At 45.8% G+C, this 14,796-nt stretch overlaps 1 protein-coding gene across 5 annotated transcripts in view; it reads left to right on the top strand.

Annotated features, from left to right (window-relative positions):
• ASRGL1 (asparaginase and isoaspartyl peptidase 1) overlaps positions 1–14,796 on the top strand; it is an 85,106-nt gene that overhangs the window by 58,628 nt on the left and 11,682 nt on the right. For all 5 annotated transcript variants that reach the window (XM_082218376.1, XM_082218375.1, XM_082218374.1 and 2 more), the window contains exons 4-6: positions 7,399–7,553; positions 8,791–8,909; positions 11,386–11,496. In XM_082218376.1, the coding sequence (XP_082074502.1) occupies positions 7,399–7,553; positions 8,791–8,909; positions 11,386–11,496 (385 nt within the window). The remainder of the gene's footprint in view (positions 1–7,398; positions 7,554–8,790; positions 8,910–11,385; positions 11,497–14,796) is intronic.

Below are 14,796 nucleotides of genomic sequence, written 5' to 3' on the forward strand. Positions count from 1 at the left end.
AATCATCCCCCGACAGCAGTCTGACAGTCTTTGTACGCTGCCTGTGCAGGAGAAAGCATCATGAGCAACCCAGCCGGAACCGGAGAGGCAGGGGTTGGAGCTGGTCCAAGCTTGGAAGAAAGGTATCAAGCTCTGGAGGTCCAACTTGCGCTGCAGACGGCGAGGCTCGAGGAGAGAAGGGCTCAGGATGCTGACAAAAAGGGGAGAACCACTCAGTTCCCCAGAAAGGTACCAGGATTGGTGCAGAAGTTTGGGGGGGACCCCAAGGATTACCATGCCTTTAGGACCGAGATGCAATATGCCCTGAATGTGCAGTTTGATGAGTTCCCTGATGAGGAATCGCGAGTTGCTTTCGTAATTGGGCATCTTGAGAAGGGGGCGCGGGACTGGGTTCGACCCCTGATGGCAACGCACAACGATATCCTAAAGGACACTATGAAGTTCTTTCGTGCAATGGATATCATGTTTTCCAGCGATATTGAGGAAGGGGTGGTGCGCAGACAGCTAATGGCTTGCAAGCAGGGAAGCAGATCTGTCCGTGAGTACTGGACTGAATTTACCATGCTGATTCACAGATTGGGGTGGGATTTATCGGCAGCACCCATCCAGATGCTATTTGAAGAAGGTCTTTCTTCGGCTGTGAAAGACGAGCTGTCCAGGAGCCCCAGGGCGGTGTCTATGGATCAGCTGACCAAATCTGCGCTGACCATTGGAGCGCGCCAGGAGGCAAGAGCCTTGGAGAGGCGGGAAGGGAGAGGGGAACGTTGGAAGGAGTTACGCATTCCAGACATTCCTGAGCCAGCTTTCCCGCCGGCAGAGCCGATGGAAATCGGAACAGCCCGCGCGCGCGCAGTTTCAAAGCCCAGTGAGGGGGCGAAGAAGGAGGGAAAGGGAGCCCGGAAATGCTATCTCTGCCAACAGCCAGGCCACTTTGCCAGAGTCTGCCCCCAGAGGAAGGAATGGCAAGGGATGGTGGGAGCAGTTGAGGGGGGAGAGCAGGGAGAAACGGAGCAGGTAAAAGCCAACGCCTGGTTGCCAACGTCAGGGCACTGCAGCCAGGCCAAAGAGCAGTGAAAGTGCCCGTGCCAGAAGCTCCTCGACCTGCTCTAGTGATTGAAGTGTCGCTAGAGCTGCAAAATGGACACCCCCTAAAAATAAAGGCGCTGTTGGACTCAGGCAGCTCCTGCAATTTTATGAGCAAGGAGTTTGCTGCTGAACATCAGATACAGACTATCCCTTTAAGCAACCCCCTGCAGGTGACCACGATCGATGGCAGGGAACTGTTGGGAGGAGGAGTTAGCTTGCAGACCGTCCCAATGATAATGAGGGTGGCAAGGCACACAGAACTGATAGCGTTTAATGTGGCCACCTTGGGAGGCGCTCCCATTATTTTGGGAATGAGCTGGCTAGCCTTACATGATCCGCTGGTGGGCTGGCATCAAAGAGTGGTTTCCTTCGGTTCAGCACATTGCTTAGAACACTGCAGGGGGGAAAAGGGGTCAGCAGGGGCCCAAGCCACCCTGGCAGGGACTGAAGTAATGGGGAAGGGGAAGGTGCCACCACAGTATGCTGATCTCAGCGACGTGTTCAGCGAGAAGGAAGCTGACCAACTACCCCCGCATAGGCCCTTTGATTGCCAGATCAATTTACTCCCTGGAGCACAGCTTCCTGTAGGCAAGTTGTATGCCATGTCAGACAGGGAAATGCAGGAGTTGCGAGCGTTCATTGACAAGAACCTGAAGAGAGGCTTCATCAGAGAGTCCAAGGCAGCGGGGGGTAGCCCAGTGTTTTTTGTGGATAAAAAAAACACGGACAAGCCGAGGCTGGTATGTGACTTTCGGCGGTTAAATGCAGTGACAGAGCCGGCGGCTTTTCCTATGCCCAGGATTGATGATATTTTGACCAGGGTGCGAAAAGGAAAGATTTTTACAAAGCTGGACCTAAGGGGGGCGTACAACCTGATACGTATAAGGAAAGGGGATGAATGGAAGACCACCATGTTCACCCCTTTGGGGGCATTTGAATACCTCGTTATGCCTTTTGGATTACAAACAGGCTCCGCGTGTTTTCAAGCCTTCATGAACCACGTACTGGGGCCTTTGCTCTACAAGAATTGCGTGGCCTTCTTAGATGACGTGTTGGTGTATTCGGAGAATGAGGAGCAACATGTGAGAGACGTCAGAGAAGTGTTGAGCAGGCTGCAATCCAACAGACTGTGGGTGAAACTGGAGAAGTGTCAGTTTCATACCAAGGAGGTGGAATTCCTGGGGTACCGCTTGTCAGACAAGGGGTTGGCCATGGACCCCGGCAAGGTTCAAGCGGTGCTGGAATGGAAAACACCCAAGACCAAGAAGGATGTGCAGAGGTTCCTAGGGTTTGGAAACTTTTATCGTAAGTTCATCCGAAACTTCGCCCACCTGACGGCGCCCATCACGGACTGTCTCAGCAGTAAAAAGAAGTTTGTTTGGACGGGGGAGGCGGAGCGAGCGTTTGAGGAACTGAAAAGGGCCTTCGCCTCTGATGAACAACTTCTACATGTGGATTTACAAAAAAAGCTGAGGGTCGAAACAGACGCTTCTGACAGAGCCATAGGGGCGGTGCTTCTTCTGCAGCCGGGGAAGGAGGGGTCAGAGTGGCGACCGTGTGCCTTCTTTTCGCGAAAGCTGAACAAATCTGAGAGGAACTACACGGTGTACGACCGGGAACTTCTTGCGATTCATGAGGCCTTCCGGAGATGGAGGCACCTGCTAATTGGTGCACAACAGAAGGTGCAAGTGTGCACGGACCATAAGAATCTAGAGTATTGGAGAACTGCGCGAGTGCTCAACCAACGGCAGTTGAGATGGGCCCAGGAGTTCTCCAAATTTAACTTTGAGATTTGTTACGTACCAGGCCCGGAGAACGTTAGGGCGGACGCTCTCTCACGCAAACCTGAATATTTGGAGGGAGAGGGTGCACCCGAAGAGACCCATGTCATTCCCGAGGACCGCTGGGTGTGTGGGGCGGCATTGGTGGGGCAAAGGGAACTGGTAGAGGGAACGGTGCAGGATGAATACGCCCAGGACAAACTCAGGGGTCTCAGGAGGGAGGGAGACAAACCCGGGGGTTTTGAGGAGAGAAACGGGGCGTTGTACTACAAGGGAGCGTTATACATACCTGAAGGGGAATTGAGGGAAAAGGTACTCAAGCAACTGCACGATAGCCCCACAGCAGGGCATTTTGGGCAACACAAAACCATGTGGCTGGTTACCAGGGAATTCTGGTGGCCCAAGGTCAGGGAAGATGTGCGGGAATATGTGAGAGGGTGTGACCAATGCCAACGAGCCAAGGGGGAGAGGCGGGCACCGGCAGGTTTATTAGAACCACTACCCACGCCGGAAAGGCCATGGGAGGCAGTGGCAATAGATTTCATGACTGATCTGCCCAGGTCCAAAGGGAAAACAGCCATCATGGTTGTGGTAGACCTGTTAACCAAGATGGCCCACTTTATAGCCTGCTCACATGCGGTCACAGCGGAAGAAACCGCTAAATTGTTTGTGGAAAATGTGTTTAGGCTGCATGGCGCCCCCTTGAGGGTGGTTTCTGACCGAGGGAAACAATTTACTTCCAGGTTCTGGAGGAAGCTCATGAGCTTATTGCATGTAGAGGTGAATTTCTCTACTGCCCGTCATCCAGAAACCAACGGGCAGGCGGAAAGAGCTAATGGTGTCCTCCAGCAATATTTGAGGTGTTATGTGAATGACAGAGAGAATGATTGGGTGGAGAAGCTGGCGTTGGCAGAATTTGCCTACAACAATGCAGAGAACGTGTCCACGGGGATGAGCCCTTTTTTGGCTAATCACGGGTGTCATCCCCGAGCCTTCCCAGGGGGGGAAGGGGAGAACTGGAGCGTTCCAGCCGCAGAACAGTTTGTTGAAGAAATGGAAGCGATCCATCGCCAGCTCCAACTTAATTTAAACAGGGCGAAGGAGGAATATAAGAGGCAGGCAGACAAAACCAGAAGGGAAGGGGAAAGCATTAGGGTGGGGGACCAGGTGTGGCTGTCCACCCAAGGGTTACCATTCAAAGGAGGTTGTAAGAAGTTAAGACCCAAAAGGCTGGGCCCATTTGAAGTCACGCAACAGGTCAACCCAGTGGCTTTCAGACTCCGGTTACCGAACCACATGAAGTTGCACCCAGTGTTCCACAGGTCGTTGCTGTCACCGTATATAGGGGACAGAGAGGGGAGGGTCAATAGGGGACCAGCTATGGAGGAAAAAGAACACAGCTACCATGTAGCGGAGATTCTCGATTCCAGGTGGAAGGGAGAGCAAGTAGAGTATTTGGTAATGTGGGAAGGGGAGCCGGAGTCGGAAAACACCTGGGTCAGGGCAGAGGATGTAGATGACGAGGTTTTGATTGAAACTTTTCATCAGAGATTCCCTCGTAAACCCCAGCCAGTGGCGAGGTTCCGGAGGGAATACTTCGCCACCACCGACGAAGAAGAAGAGTTGGAGGGGTTCTCTGATTCCGAGGTGGAGGAGGATTCAGCGAGTCGGAACGAAGACCGATGGAGGGAAATGTTCGAGACGTCTGAAGATGAAGAGGATTCTTTTCGGGGTTTCAGCTCCTCACCGCCCAGAGGAGAGAGTAGGGGCGGGGGAGAAGGGGGCCCTGGAGGGGAGGTGGATGTCAGGGAACTGACATCAGAGGAAAGGGAGTTGGTAGGGCTCCCAGAGACTGGGAGAGAGTCAGCAGCTAAAGCAGGGACAAGGAGGGGGAGCGAGGGGTCTCTGGAGGAGGATCTCAGTAATGCTGAGAGAGACGCAGCAGCCCAGGCAGGAAACAGCAGGGGAGAGAAAGGGGTGAGAGACACATCCAGCGAAAATAGCGGGGAGGTGTCAGAAGCAACTGCAGGGAGACCCATGCTTCGCCGGAAGCTGCCACGTCGTGAGTCCAGGAGACGCGTTTCCGTTAAGGAACTTCTTTGCTGGAAGCGCTTCCGCAGGCAGCCACTGTCAGACTCTACTAGTGACTAGAGCAGACATGTCTGAGGAGCTCTGTCACACTCAGAGGTTTGTGGGGCCGCACAAACTCTGAAGGGGCACAATTTTAAGCACAAGCAGCTAATCATCCCCTGACACCGAGCAAATGAAAGGCAGCATTTCTGCATGCCTAAAAAGTAGCTGTTTTATTTCATATCCAAGTGTGGCTTCTTGCATATGCCCTGAAATTGACCGTAGCTTGATACCAGGGGGCAGCTTCCTCCGACAATTAGCTGGGCCCCTCCACCTCCTTTTCTTCCATCCTCACAATCACACAGAAACACACTTTGCCCCTTTTGTGCCTTCGCATCCCTCCCCCACTAGAACTGAAGAAGGAAGACAGAATCATTTTGCTACACAGTTCCGGCCCTATTGTTAGGCAGAATGAAGTGGCCACCTCAGGTAGCAAATGCTTAGGGGCAGAGAGGGGTTATTAGCAGCAGGAGGACAAAGCTTTTTGGGCTGCTCAGCCTACCCTGTGTAAACCTACTGCCGTCAAATGTGTTGTCTCCCTGCCAGTATTGAAGTAAAATTCAAGCGCCAATTCAGCTGGCCCTTGTATATGGAATGGTGGTGGTGACACCCTCTCCTTTGCCTCAGGCAGAAAAATGGCTTGGGTTGGCCCTGTTAATACATCAAGGGCAGTATCTTTCAGGGGTCAGATCCTGGTCTCTTCTATATGCGGAGCCTTGCACAATTGCAAAGATATTTATTCTGTAATGGGCAATGGATGTAGATTTCTTTATTAAAATGTACATCTCATTATGTCCTTAGCCTCTTGGCAGTGTACACTTTGAAAAACACAATATACATATTCTAAAAATATATCTGTACTGCTAAGATTACATAAGATTTATCCTTGACTTTGTTCTTTTACTTCATTCAAACCTTCTCTAGTCATTTAAAGCCAATGTGTGGTGGTGGGGGAGGTTATTTCATTTCATTTCATTTATTATATTTCTATGTCACTCTTCACTCGCATGAGTCACAAAGCGGCTTTCATACAATAAATAATATCACTGAACATCACAATTGCAACATAAATCATATAAAATAATTAACAAATCATCAGAAGAGTGACTAGTGGGGTGCCACAGGGTTCTGTCTTGGGCCCGGTCTTATTCAACATCTTTATCAACGACTTGGATGATGGACTCAAGGGCATCCTGATCAAATTTGCAGATGACACCAAACTGGGAGGGGTGGCTAACACCCCAGAGGACAGGATCACACTTCAAAACGACCTTGACAGATTAGAGAACTGGACAAAAACAAACAAGATGAATTTTAACAGGGAGAAATGTAAAGTATTGCACTTGGGCAAAAAAAATGAGAGGCACAAATACAAGATGGGTGACACCTGGCTTGAGAGCAGTACATGTGAAAAGGATCTAGGAGTCTTGGTTGACCACAAACTTGACATGAGCCAACAGTGTGACGCGGCAGCTAAAAAAGCCAATGCAATTCTGGGCTGCATCAATAGGAGTATAGCATCTAGATCAAGGGAAGTAATAGTGCCACTGTATTCTGCTCTGGTCAGACCACACCTGGAGTACTGTGTCCAGTTCTGGGCACCACAATTCAAGAAGGACACTGACAAACTGGAACGTGTCCAGAAGAGGGCAACCAAAATGGTCAAAGGCCTGGAAACGATGCCTTATGAGGAACGGCTAAGGGAGCTGGGCATGTTTAGCCTGGAGAAGAGGAGGTTAAGGGGTGATATGATAGCCATGTTCAAATATATAAAAGGATGTCACATAGAGGAGGGAGAAAGGTTGTTTTCTACTGCTCCAGAGAAGCGGACACGGAGCAATGGATCCAAACTACAAGAAAGAAGATTCCACCTAAACATTAGGAAGAACTTCCTGACAGTAAGAGCTGTTCGACAGTGGAATTTGCTGCCAAGGAGTGTGGTGGAGTCTCCTACTTTGGAGGTCTTTAAGCAGAGGCTTGACAACCATATGTCAGGAGTGCTCTGATGGTGTTTCCTGCTTGGCAGGGGGTTGGACTCGATGGCCCTTGTGGTCTCTTCCAACTCTATGATTCTATGATTCTATGATTCTATCAGTAAAACAACCACCTTCTTTAAAATACTATAAAACAGAACAACTTAAAAAATATGGTAAACAGCTCAACCACAAGAAAAGTCATGTTATAAAATTCACAAAGCATTACAGCACTCATAATCCACAAAGCAACATTAACAACATTAACAAACAACCAAAGCAAACTAAACACTGTCGAATTCACACACATGCTCTCCCCATCCCCATGACTCATAGTCTTTCACTCATTTTATCAAATGTCCACGGCAGCAACATGCTTGTCCAGCTATTTTGTTGAGTAGCTTCTTATTATATCTTATCTCCTTCAGACAGAGCACATGTTGTTGACGGACCAGGGCGCCTCTGCCTTTGCTAGAGGGATGGGAGTTCCTGAGGTTCCTGGAGAGAAACTGATCACAGAAAGGTCACTGGAGAGATGGAAGAAAAACCTTGAGGCTGATTCGAACCCTCAACAGTTTCAAAAGCAAGTATAAAATGTTGGGTGTTGGGGGCAAAATCCTGACCACTTGAGCAAACGAAATTAAAACATGACGCGAAATGTGAAGCTACTCACATTTCTCCTCCAACATTTCTCCGATGAAAATAGGGACACCCCATTCCATAATGATAATTTTACTGCTTATACCTCATCCCAGTCACACTGGGCAGCTTCTAACATATATAAAAACATAATAAAACATGAAGCATTATTTTTTTTAAAAAAACCAACCCTTCCCTATACAGGATTGCCTTCAGATAGCTTGGGTGTCAGATAACTGCACACCCTCCTACATTTTTCCAGTGAAAATAGAGACATCCTACCATACCCTCCAACATTTCTCCAATGAAAATAGGGACATCCTAAGGAAAAGTGGGACATTCCAGGATCAAATCAGAAACCAGGATGGCTTCCCTAAATCAGGGACGTCCCTGGAAAATAGGGACACTTGGAGGGTCTGTACTCAAGATGGCAATATGCAATCTTCAGATTCCGAGGCAGGATACTTCTGAACACCAGCTGCTGGGGAGCAGTAGTGGGGATTGGACTCATTTCCTGCTCGTGAGTTTTCCAGAAACATCTGACTGAAGTAGAAAAGGGTTTGGTCAAATCCAGCAGTGCTGCTTAAAGTTCTCATAATATATCCCCCTATCCTGGTCAAATCTCTGCAAAACATAATGGATGTTTTTGGATGTTTTACCCGTAGACATGCAGCTTGTGAAATTTGGTCTTCCCAAGGATGCATGCCCACCAGCTGCTCACCTCATCTCTGGATTTGCTGCACCCAGCCCATATTCCCATAGGCCACAAACCTATTCGTACTTACCTGATAGTAAAAGCCTCATTGAACTCAACCTGCAGTCTTAATTTTTTGCTGGGAGCAGGGGAGGCAGCGCTGCATCTGAAGCCCTGATCTACTGATTAATTGGGGCTGGGGGATTCTTTCAATTGCACAGAAATGCTTTAGGTTATTCGGTCACATCAATTGTTCAATTGAATGGTCTTTTTATACTTGAAAAAGACTGGTCCTTCAACAGATTAAGTGCAAACTCAGAAGTGCATTAACTCCCAATACAGTTTTTTCCTTTTATGAATTCTTTGGACTGAAGATTTCCGTTGATTTTTTTTAATACTTGGGGAAATGCTACCTGTGAGACGCTATGTTCTTTTGGCAAAGGCTCTCCAGTCTTCAGCTAATTGTTTGAAATGCTATTTTTGGCAGAGACCTTGGAACAGTTGGAGCCGTTGCTATCGACAGTGCAGGAAACGTTGCTTGTGCAACATCAACAGGGGGACTCACGAACAAACGCGTCGGCCGCGTTGGTGATACAGCGTGTATAGGTAGGGGAGTGTGATAAATGGAAGAAAAGCCAGCCAGCCCTTCCCTCTCTTTCTCATATAATATGTATGATATCAGTCAAATGCATGATAGGAAAGGCTGTGATCTAAAGAATCAGTATGACGGCCTGCCGTTCCTATGGCAGCAATTCCTGCTGCCAAAGAGGCAAGCCACTTTTAAAAAACGGAACAGTGAAAGTGGGAAGTGCTGGTGCAGAAACAGCAAGCAAAGTATCGGGCTTGCAGTGACACTCCACGCTTGCGTGCACATACAAACCCGAGTTTAGTGAATGGTATGTTTTCCTGAGATGATGACTTTGTAACTTTTACATCCTGTGCAATATACTTCTACAGTACTGTATAGATGGGTAGGGAGTGGAAAGAGCAGGATTTGGAGATTGCTTGGTTGAATACACTGTGTTTCTCTTGTAGAAACAGGCTTACAGTAGTTCTTGGGTGAGGAAGCAGCAAGGGGTGTTAAAAGGAGCCCAGGGTGTACAGTGGTACCTTGGGTTACAGACGCTTCAGGTTACAGACTCCGCTAACCCAGAAATAGTACCTCGGGTTAAGAACTTTACTTCAGGATGAGAACAGAAATCGCATGGCGGCAGTGGGAGGCCCCATTAGCTAAAGTGGTACCTCAGGTTAAGAACAGTTTCAGGTTAAGAATGGACCTCTGGAATGAAATAAGTTCTTAACCTGAGGTACCACTGTATTTAAAGACACATAAGGAAATTTGCACGGAGAACCTTCACTTCCTGCCTCCACTTGAAATTCCAGGAAGAAATCTATTTATCAATTCATAGACTTTGAAGGGGTAAAAAACATTGCTTTTGTTTTAAATTCTACTGACATTCAGGCCACCAGCAATGATTACTTGTAGATTCAGAGCCAGTATAAACTTAGCATGCAGCTTGAAGGATGGCTTATTAGCAAATATATCATCTGTTTACTATGCAGCTGATCTAAACTTTAGTTTTGCAATTTGCAGGCTGAAAGTCAATAATGTGTGTGTAAAATACTTCTCCCCAATACCACCAAATAACAGGTCTTTGATTAACTTTAGTAAATCTTCATTTTGTTTAGACTGTGTTTTGTTTAAACAAGAAGGCATATATGTTGGGTCTGGAGAAAGGACAATTTAAAAAGCAGATGATTGTCCAGAGTTCAGCACTTCTGAGATATTAGGAGCACCATGTTAACATTGTTCAGTCATTAGCATTCTCCTGTTAGAAGATTTTGCTTGGAAGTTCAGTGTATGTAGGCAACCCTCAATAGACTTGTGTGCCATCTTTCAAACACCATCCTTTCTTGATATGTTTTGAAGATTCCCCCAAATATTTAATAGCTTCATTAGCTATTGCAAGAGAGGAAACAATTCTCTAGATATCCATGCACAAGAAACATCTTAAGAGTTTATTCATATTTTTCTGCCTTGTCATCACCAGGTCTACCACTTGGCCAGCAAATCAGTGTGCCATTTTCACCAATTCCAACGTGGTTATATCTGAAATGATATTTAGTTAAAAGAGAAAATGAGTTGTGCTTAGTTCAGGTTCCAATTGGCTGAAGTGATGCCTGTTGTGGCTTACTTTTATGAACTAACTCATCAGTGTAGCAAGTAACCTCACCAGTGCTGCTAGCCACAGGGTGGTACAGCACTGATGACATGTACTTACCACACTATCCCCTCAGCCTTCATAGAAAGGTCATCTGAACACTAGTGGAACTATGGTGGTACCTTGACCATTTGGAAGAGATTTTTTGGTGGTCAAGTTACCCAGCAGTAATTTGACTTCAGGAGTAATTGACACTTAATCCTTACCAATTAACATTGTATTATTGAAGTGCAAATGAACCCTTGCTCCAAATTATTGGTTAATTCCATTGATGTAGACCAGGGATGTCCAACAGGTCGATCACGATCTACTGGTAGATCCCCGTGAGGTTTTGGTAGATCGCAGTTGATTGCTCCGTCTCTTTCCTTAGCGTTGGTAAAATATATTCCAGCCCCGCTCCCTCACCCTGGCCTCCATTGTTGCACGATTTGCAGAATGGAAGATGGCGTTTACTTAGTGAGGCTGTTTGTTTCCGCAGCAGTCTGTTGCTGAGTGGCTGTTCCCCTTTCTCCCTTGAGTTTAGGCTTGAATTCTCAATAATCGGGGCTTTCCTCCTCCCTAAAAAAAGTTCAACAACCTTGCCCTGAACCCCCGAAAAACGGGGCTTTCCTTTTTTAAAAAAAGGGGTAGATCACTGCCAGTTTTTAATTCTGTGAGTAGATCGCAGTCTCTTGGGAGTTGGCCACCCCTGATGTATTGTAAACACAAAGTGTATGCCACTTGGGTTCTTCTGCTTCACATAAGATTGGTTGCTTTTGTAACGAGCTTATGTGCAATTGGATATATCCTTGTAGTTGATTTGAGATGTTGGGTACTGTAAATGCCAGTCCTTGACTTTTTCCTTTTTGCTCTTTGATCAGGAAGTGGAGGTTATGCAGATAACAATGTTGGTGCCACTTCTACTACAGGCCACGGAGAGAGCATTATGAAAGTGGTTTTGGCAAGACTTATCTTGTATCACATGGAACAAGGTAATGACAAAGGTTGTAAAGAGCACAGAACTGCTACTGTATTCCTGACAGATGTTGGTGGGAGTAGGTTGTGGTCCGTTAGTTCAAAGTTGAGGACGCATACCGAGAAAGTTATTTGAATAGTAGTCAAATGTTGTGATCGGTGGAGGGTTGTGTCCAGATGATTTAAACAATGAACCTTCTGAGGGCTCAATTTGTGCTAGTCCTTATTCAGTGGCACTGGAGCAATATTGTGCTGGTGTGCAATGAATAACAAACAAAAATTATTTCATAGTTGTCTGCAACAAAGTGTTGATTGCTTTTAAAAGCTCAAGTACAAAAAAACTATGGCATCTTAGCGGTTGCATACCAAAAACAATAGGCTTTTAACTGTTGAAGGGAGTGGGTTGTTGCTGATTAATCTTATAAAACCCTTTAAAGCACCACCAGTTTCTCTAACTTCTATGTTAAAAAGGAAGGCATGTGAATGAAAATAAGTAGGCTGGTCTATGTATTGATTTGTGTATATTAAGTAAAAGTGTGACTATGGTAAATAGCTGGCAACAAGGTGTTCATGTGGCTGTAATATAATCAGGCTATGGATGACTCTAGAGAGCTTTGCCTTCTATGTTATCCAAACTCTCGATTTATATTACAGCCGGTAAACATAATCAGCTGACCTACTTCTCCTGAATACACTTACAGTTGCCAGCGTGACCAGACCACCTTCTATATTCTAAGCTGTAGTTGCAGACTGCAGATCGGTAGGATCGCCATTTAACTTCTGACACAAAACTTCAAAGAATTTTAGAGTCATATATGCAGAGGAACTGTTAAATGGAAAAGGTGGAAATTCCATTAGCATTGTATAAAATAAGTTCCAGGGAGGTTATCTGCAAATCTCAGGTGTGTAAATGTCATGGCATAGGGATCTTTCACCTCTATTTCAGCATCCTTAACAAATGGCTTGTCACTCTGACTTAATCTACTGATAGGAAGAGTTACTGTATGAATCTGATTTTTTGGTCAAATGCACCCCAAGAAAGCTGTGAAAATACTCAGGGGAAGACATTAAGCCAATACCATTTTCAAGTAAGGAATCATGTCTTTATTGAGATACTTCACTTTTCCAGCTGAACACTAGTTGCAAAGAAATCATCAGGGCCAACAATATCCAATAATATAAAGGACAAGCATCTACAAAAATGGTATGTGGGATCCGATTGCTTCACAGTTGTTTAAAAACATAAAACAATATACAGTGCTACCTTGGGTTACATACGCTTCAGGTTACAGACTCTTCTAACCCAGAAATAGTACCTCGGGTTAAGTACTTTGCTTCAGGATGAGAACAGAAATCGTGCTCCGGCGGCGCAGCAGCAGCAGGCCCCATTAGCTAAAGTGGTGCTTCAGGTTAAGAACAGTTTCAGGTTAAGAACGGACCTCCGGAACAAATTAAGTACTTAACCCAAGGTACCACTGTATTGCTCCATTACAAGTGTAATGGGGGAATAATCATGAGTTGTGAATTACTTGCAACAACAAATCGTACAGAACTTGCAACCACAGCACTTGCTAATTAGGCAGCCTATACACAATCACCACATTTCACAACTGCATGAGCAGGCCAGACAAAACAGTTACATGAAGCATATTTTTAGTGTGTTGACCACAGAGATAGAATCATAGAATCATACAGTTGGAATAGACCACAAGGGCCATCAAGTCCAACCCCCTGCCAAGCAGGAAACACCATCAGAGCACTCCTGACATATGGTTGTCAAGCCTCTGCTTAAAGACCTCCAAAGAGGAGACTCCACCACACTCCTTGGCAGCAAATTCCACTGTCAAACAGCTCTTACTGTCAGGAAGTTCTTCCTAATGTTTAGGTGGAATCTTCTTTCTTGTAGTTTGGATCCATTGCTCCGTGTCCGCTTCTCTGGAGCAGCAGAAAACAACCTTTCTTCCTCCTCTATATGACATCCTTTTATATGATTTGAACATAGCTATCATATCACCCCTTAACCTCCTCTTCTCCAGGCTAAACATGCCCAGCTCCCTTAGCCGTTCCTCATAAGGCATCGTTTCCAGGCCTTTGACCATTTTGGTTGCCCTCCTCTGGACACGTTCCAGTTTGTCAGTGTCCTTCTTGAACCTTTTTGGTGCCCAGAACTGGACACAGTACTCCAGGTGAGGTCTGACCAGAGCAGAATACAGTGGCACTATTACTTCCCTTGATCTAGATGCTATACTCCTATTGATGCAGCCCAGAATTGCATTGGCTTTTTAAGCCAATTTTTAAGATGATTCCTGCCCTCTATTCAGCAGGAAAGACAGCAGTGGTTGGCTCCACCAGTTCTTTCATCACATAGGCAAATTGGTTATGTCACTGAATTTGATCAACTCCGGGCTAGAACTGCAAGGAGGAGACTTTTTGGAGTGTTCACTCCATTGTGGGTTGTTTAGCTTTTAAATATAGGCATCAAAGCAGGCAGTGTCTACTACATTTGAAAACCAGAAAAGTACCCTTGGCATTTGTAAATGTAGATGGAGGTCACACTTGTCCGTACCACCTTTAGTTTTATTAAAGTAAAGAATGATCTCTTTCTTGGAGGCACTAAAGAAAGGGGAATCTACAGTTGATTACATCCTTGCATTCTTACTTGATTTTGGAAATGTGCACAGTAGCTTTCAGCCCCTCCTAACCATGCTACATAATTCAGGCTGCACAGTACTACAAGTGAAGAGCAGGTGCTCCATTGAAGGGCAGAAACTGAATGATCCTTTTTGCAATAGTTGGAATGTCTAAGCGTTATTATGGCAGCTGTTGCCTGGATGAAAATAATCCTTCCTGTTAGTGTTTATAAAGGCTGGGCTTTGGTTTCTAAGCATGAGAATAGTTTCCATTCTGGGGTATCTGGGTTTCGTTTTTATGAAGAGGAAGGGCAAAATCTTAAAGCAGTTGTTATGCTTGTCTGAGTTACAATATGACACCTGATGCATTTGTAATACTTAAGACCAAGCAATATACAATGCACCGGTGGATCTGAGATTATAAATTGTGGATAACAACATGAATTTTATTTGGCTTGTTTGCTATGCAAATGCAAACAAGATGAGTTTTGTTTACAGGGCATCATGTCATCTTTAAAAATGATTAAATGTTACAGCTGTCTCTGATGACATGCTTACATTGTACACTTGAACTAAACAACGTCTGAAGGTCTCGATTTGCGGACCTAACAAAAACATATATAGATATATATAAAACAACAGTGACAAAATAATCCCACAATGATACTTTGGTTTGTATTGGGATTC

This window comes from Podarcis vaucheri, assembly GCF_965113315.1.
Source record: "Podarcis vaucheri genome assembly, chromosome: 3".
NCBI lineage: Eukaryota > Metazoa > Chordata > Lepidosauria > Squamata > Lacertidae > Podarcis > Podarcis vaucheri.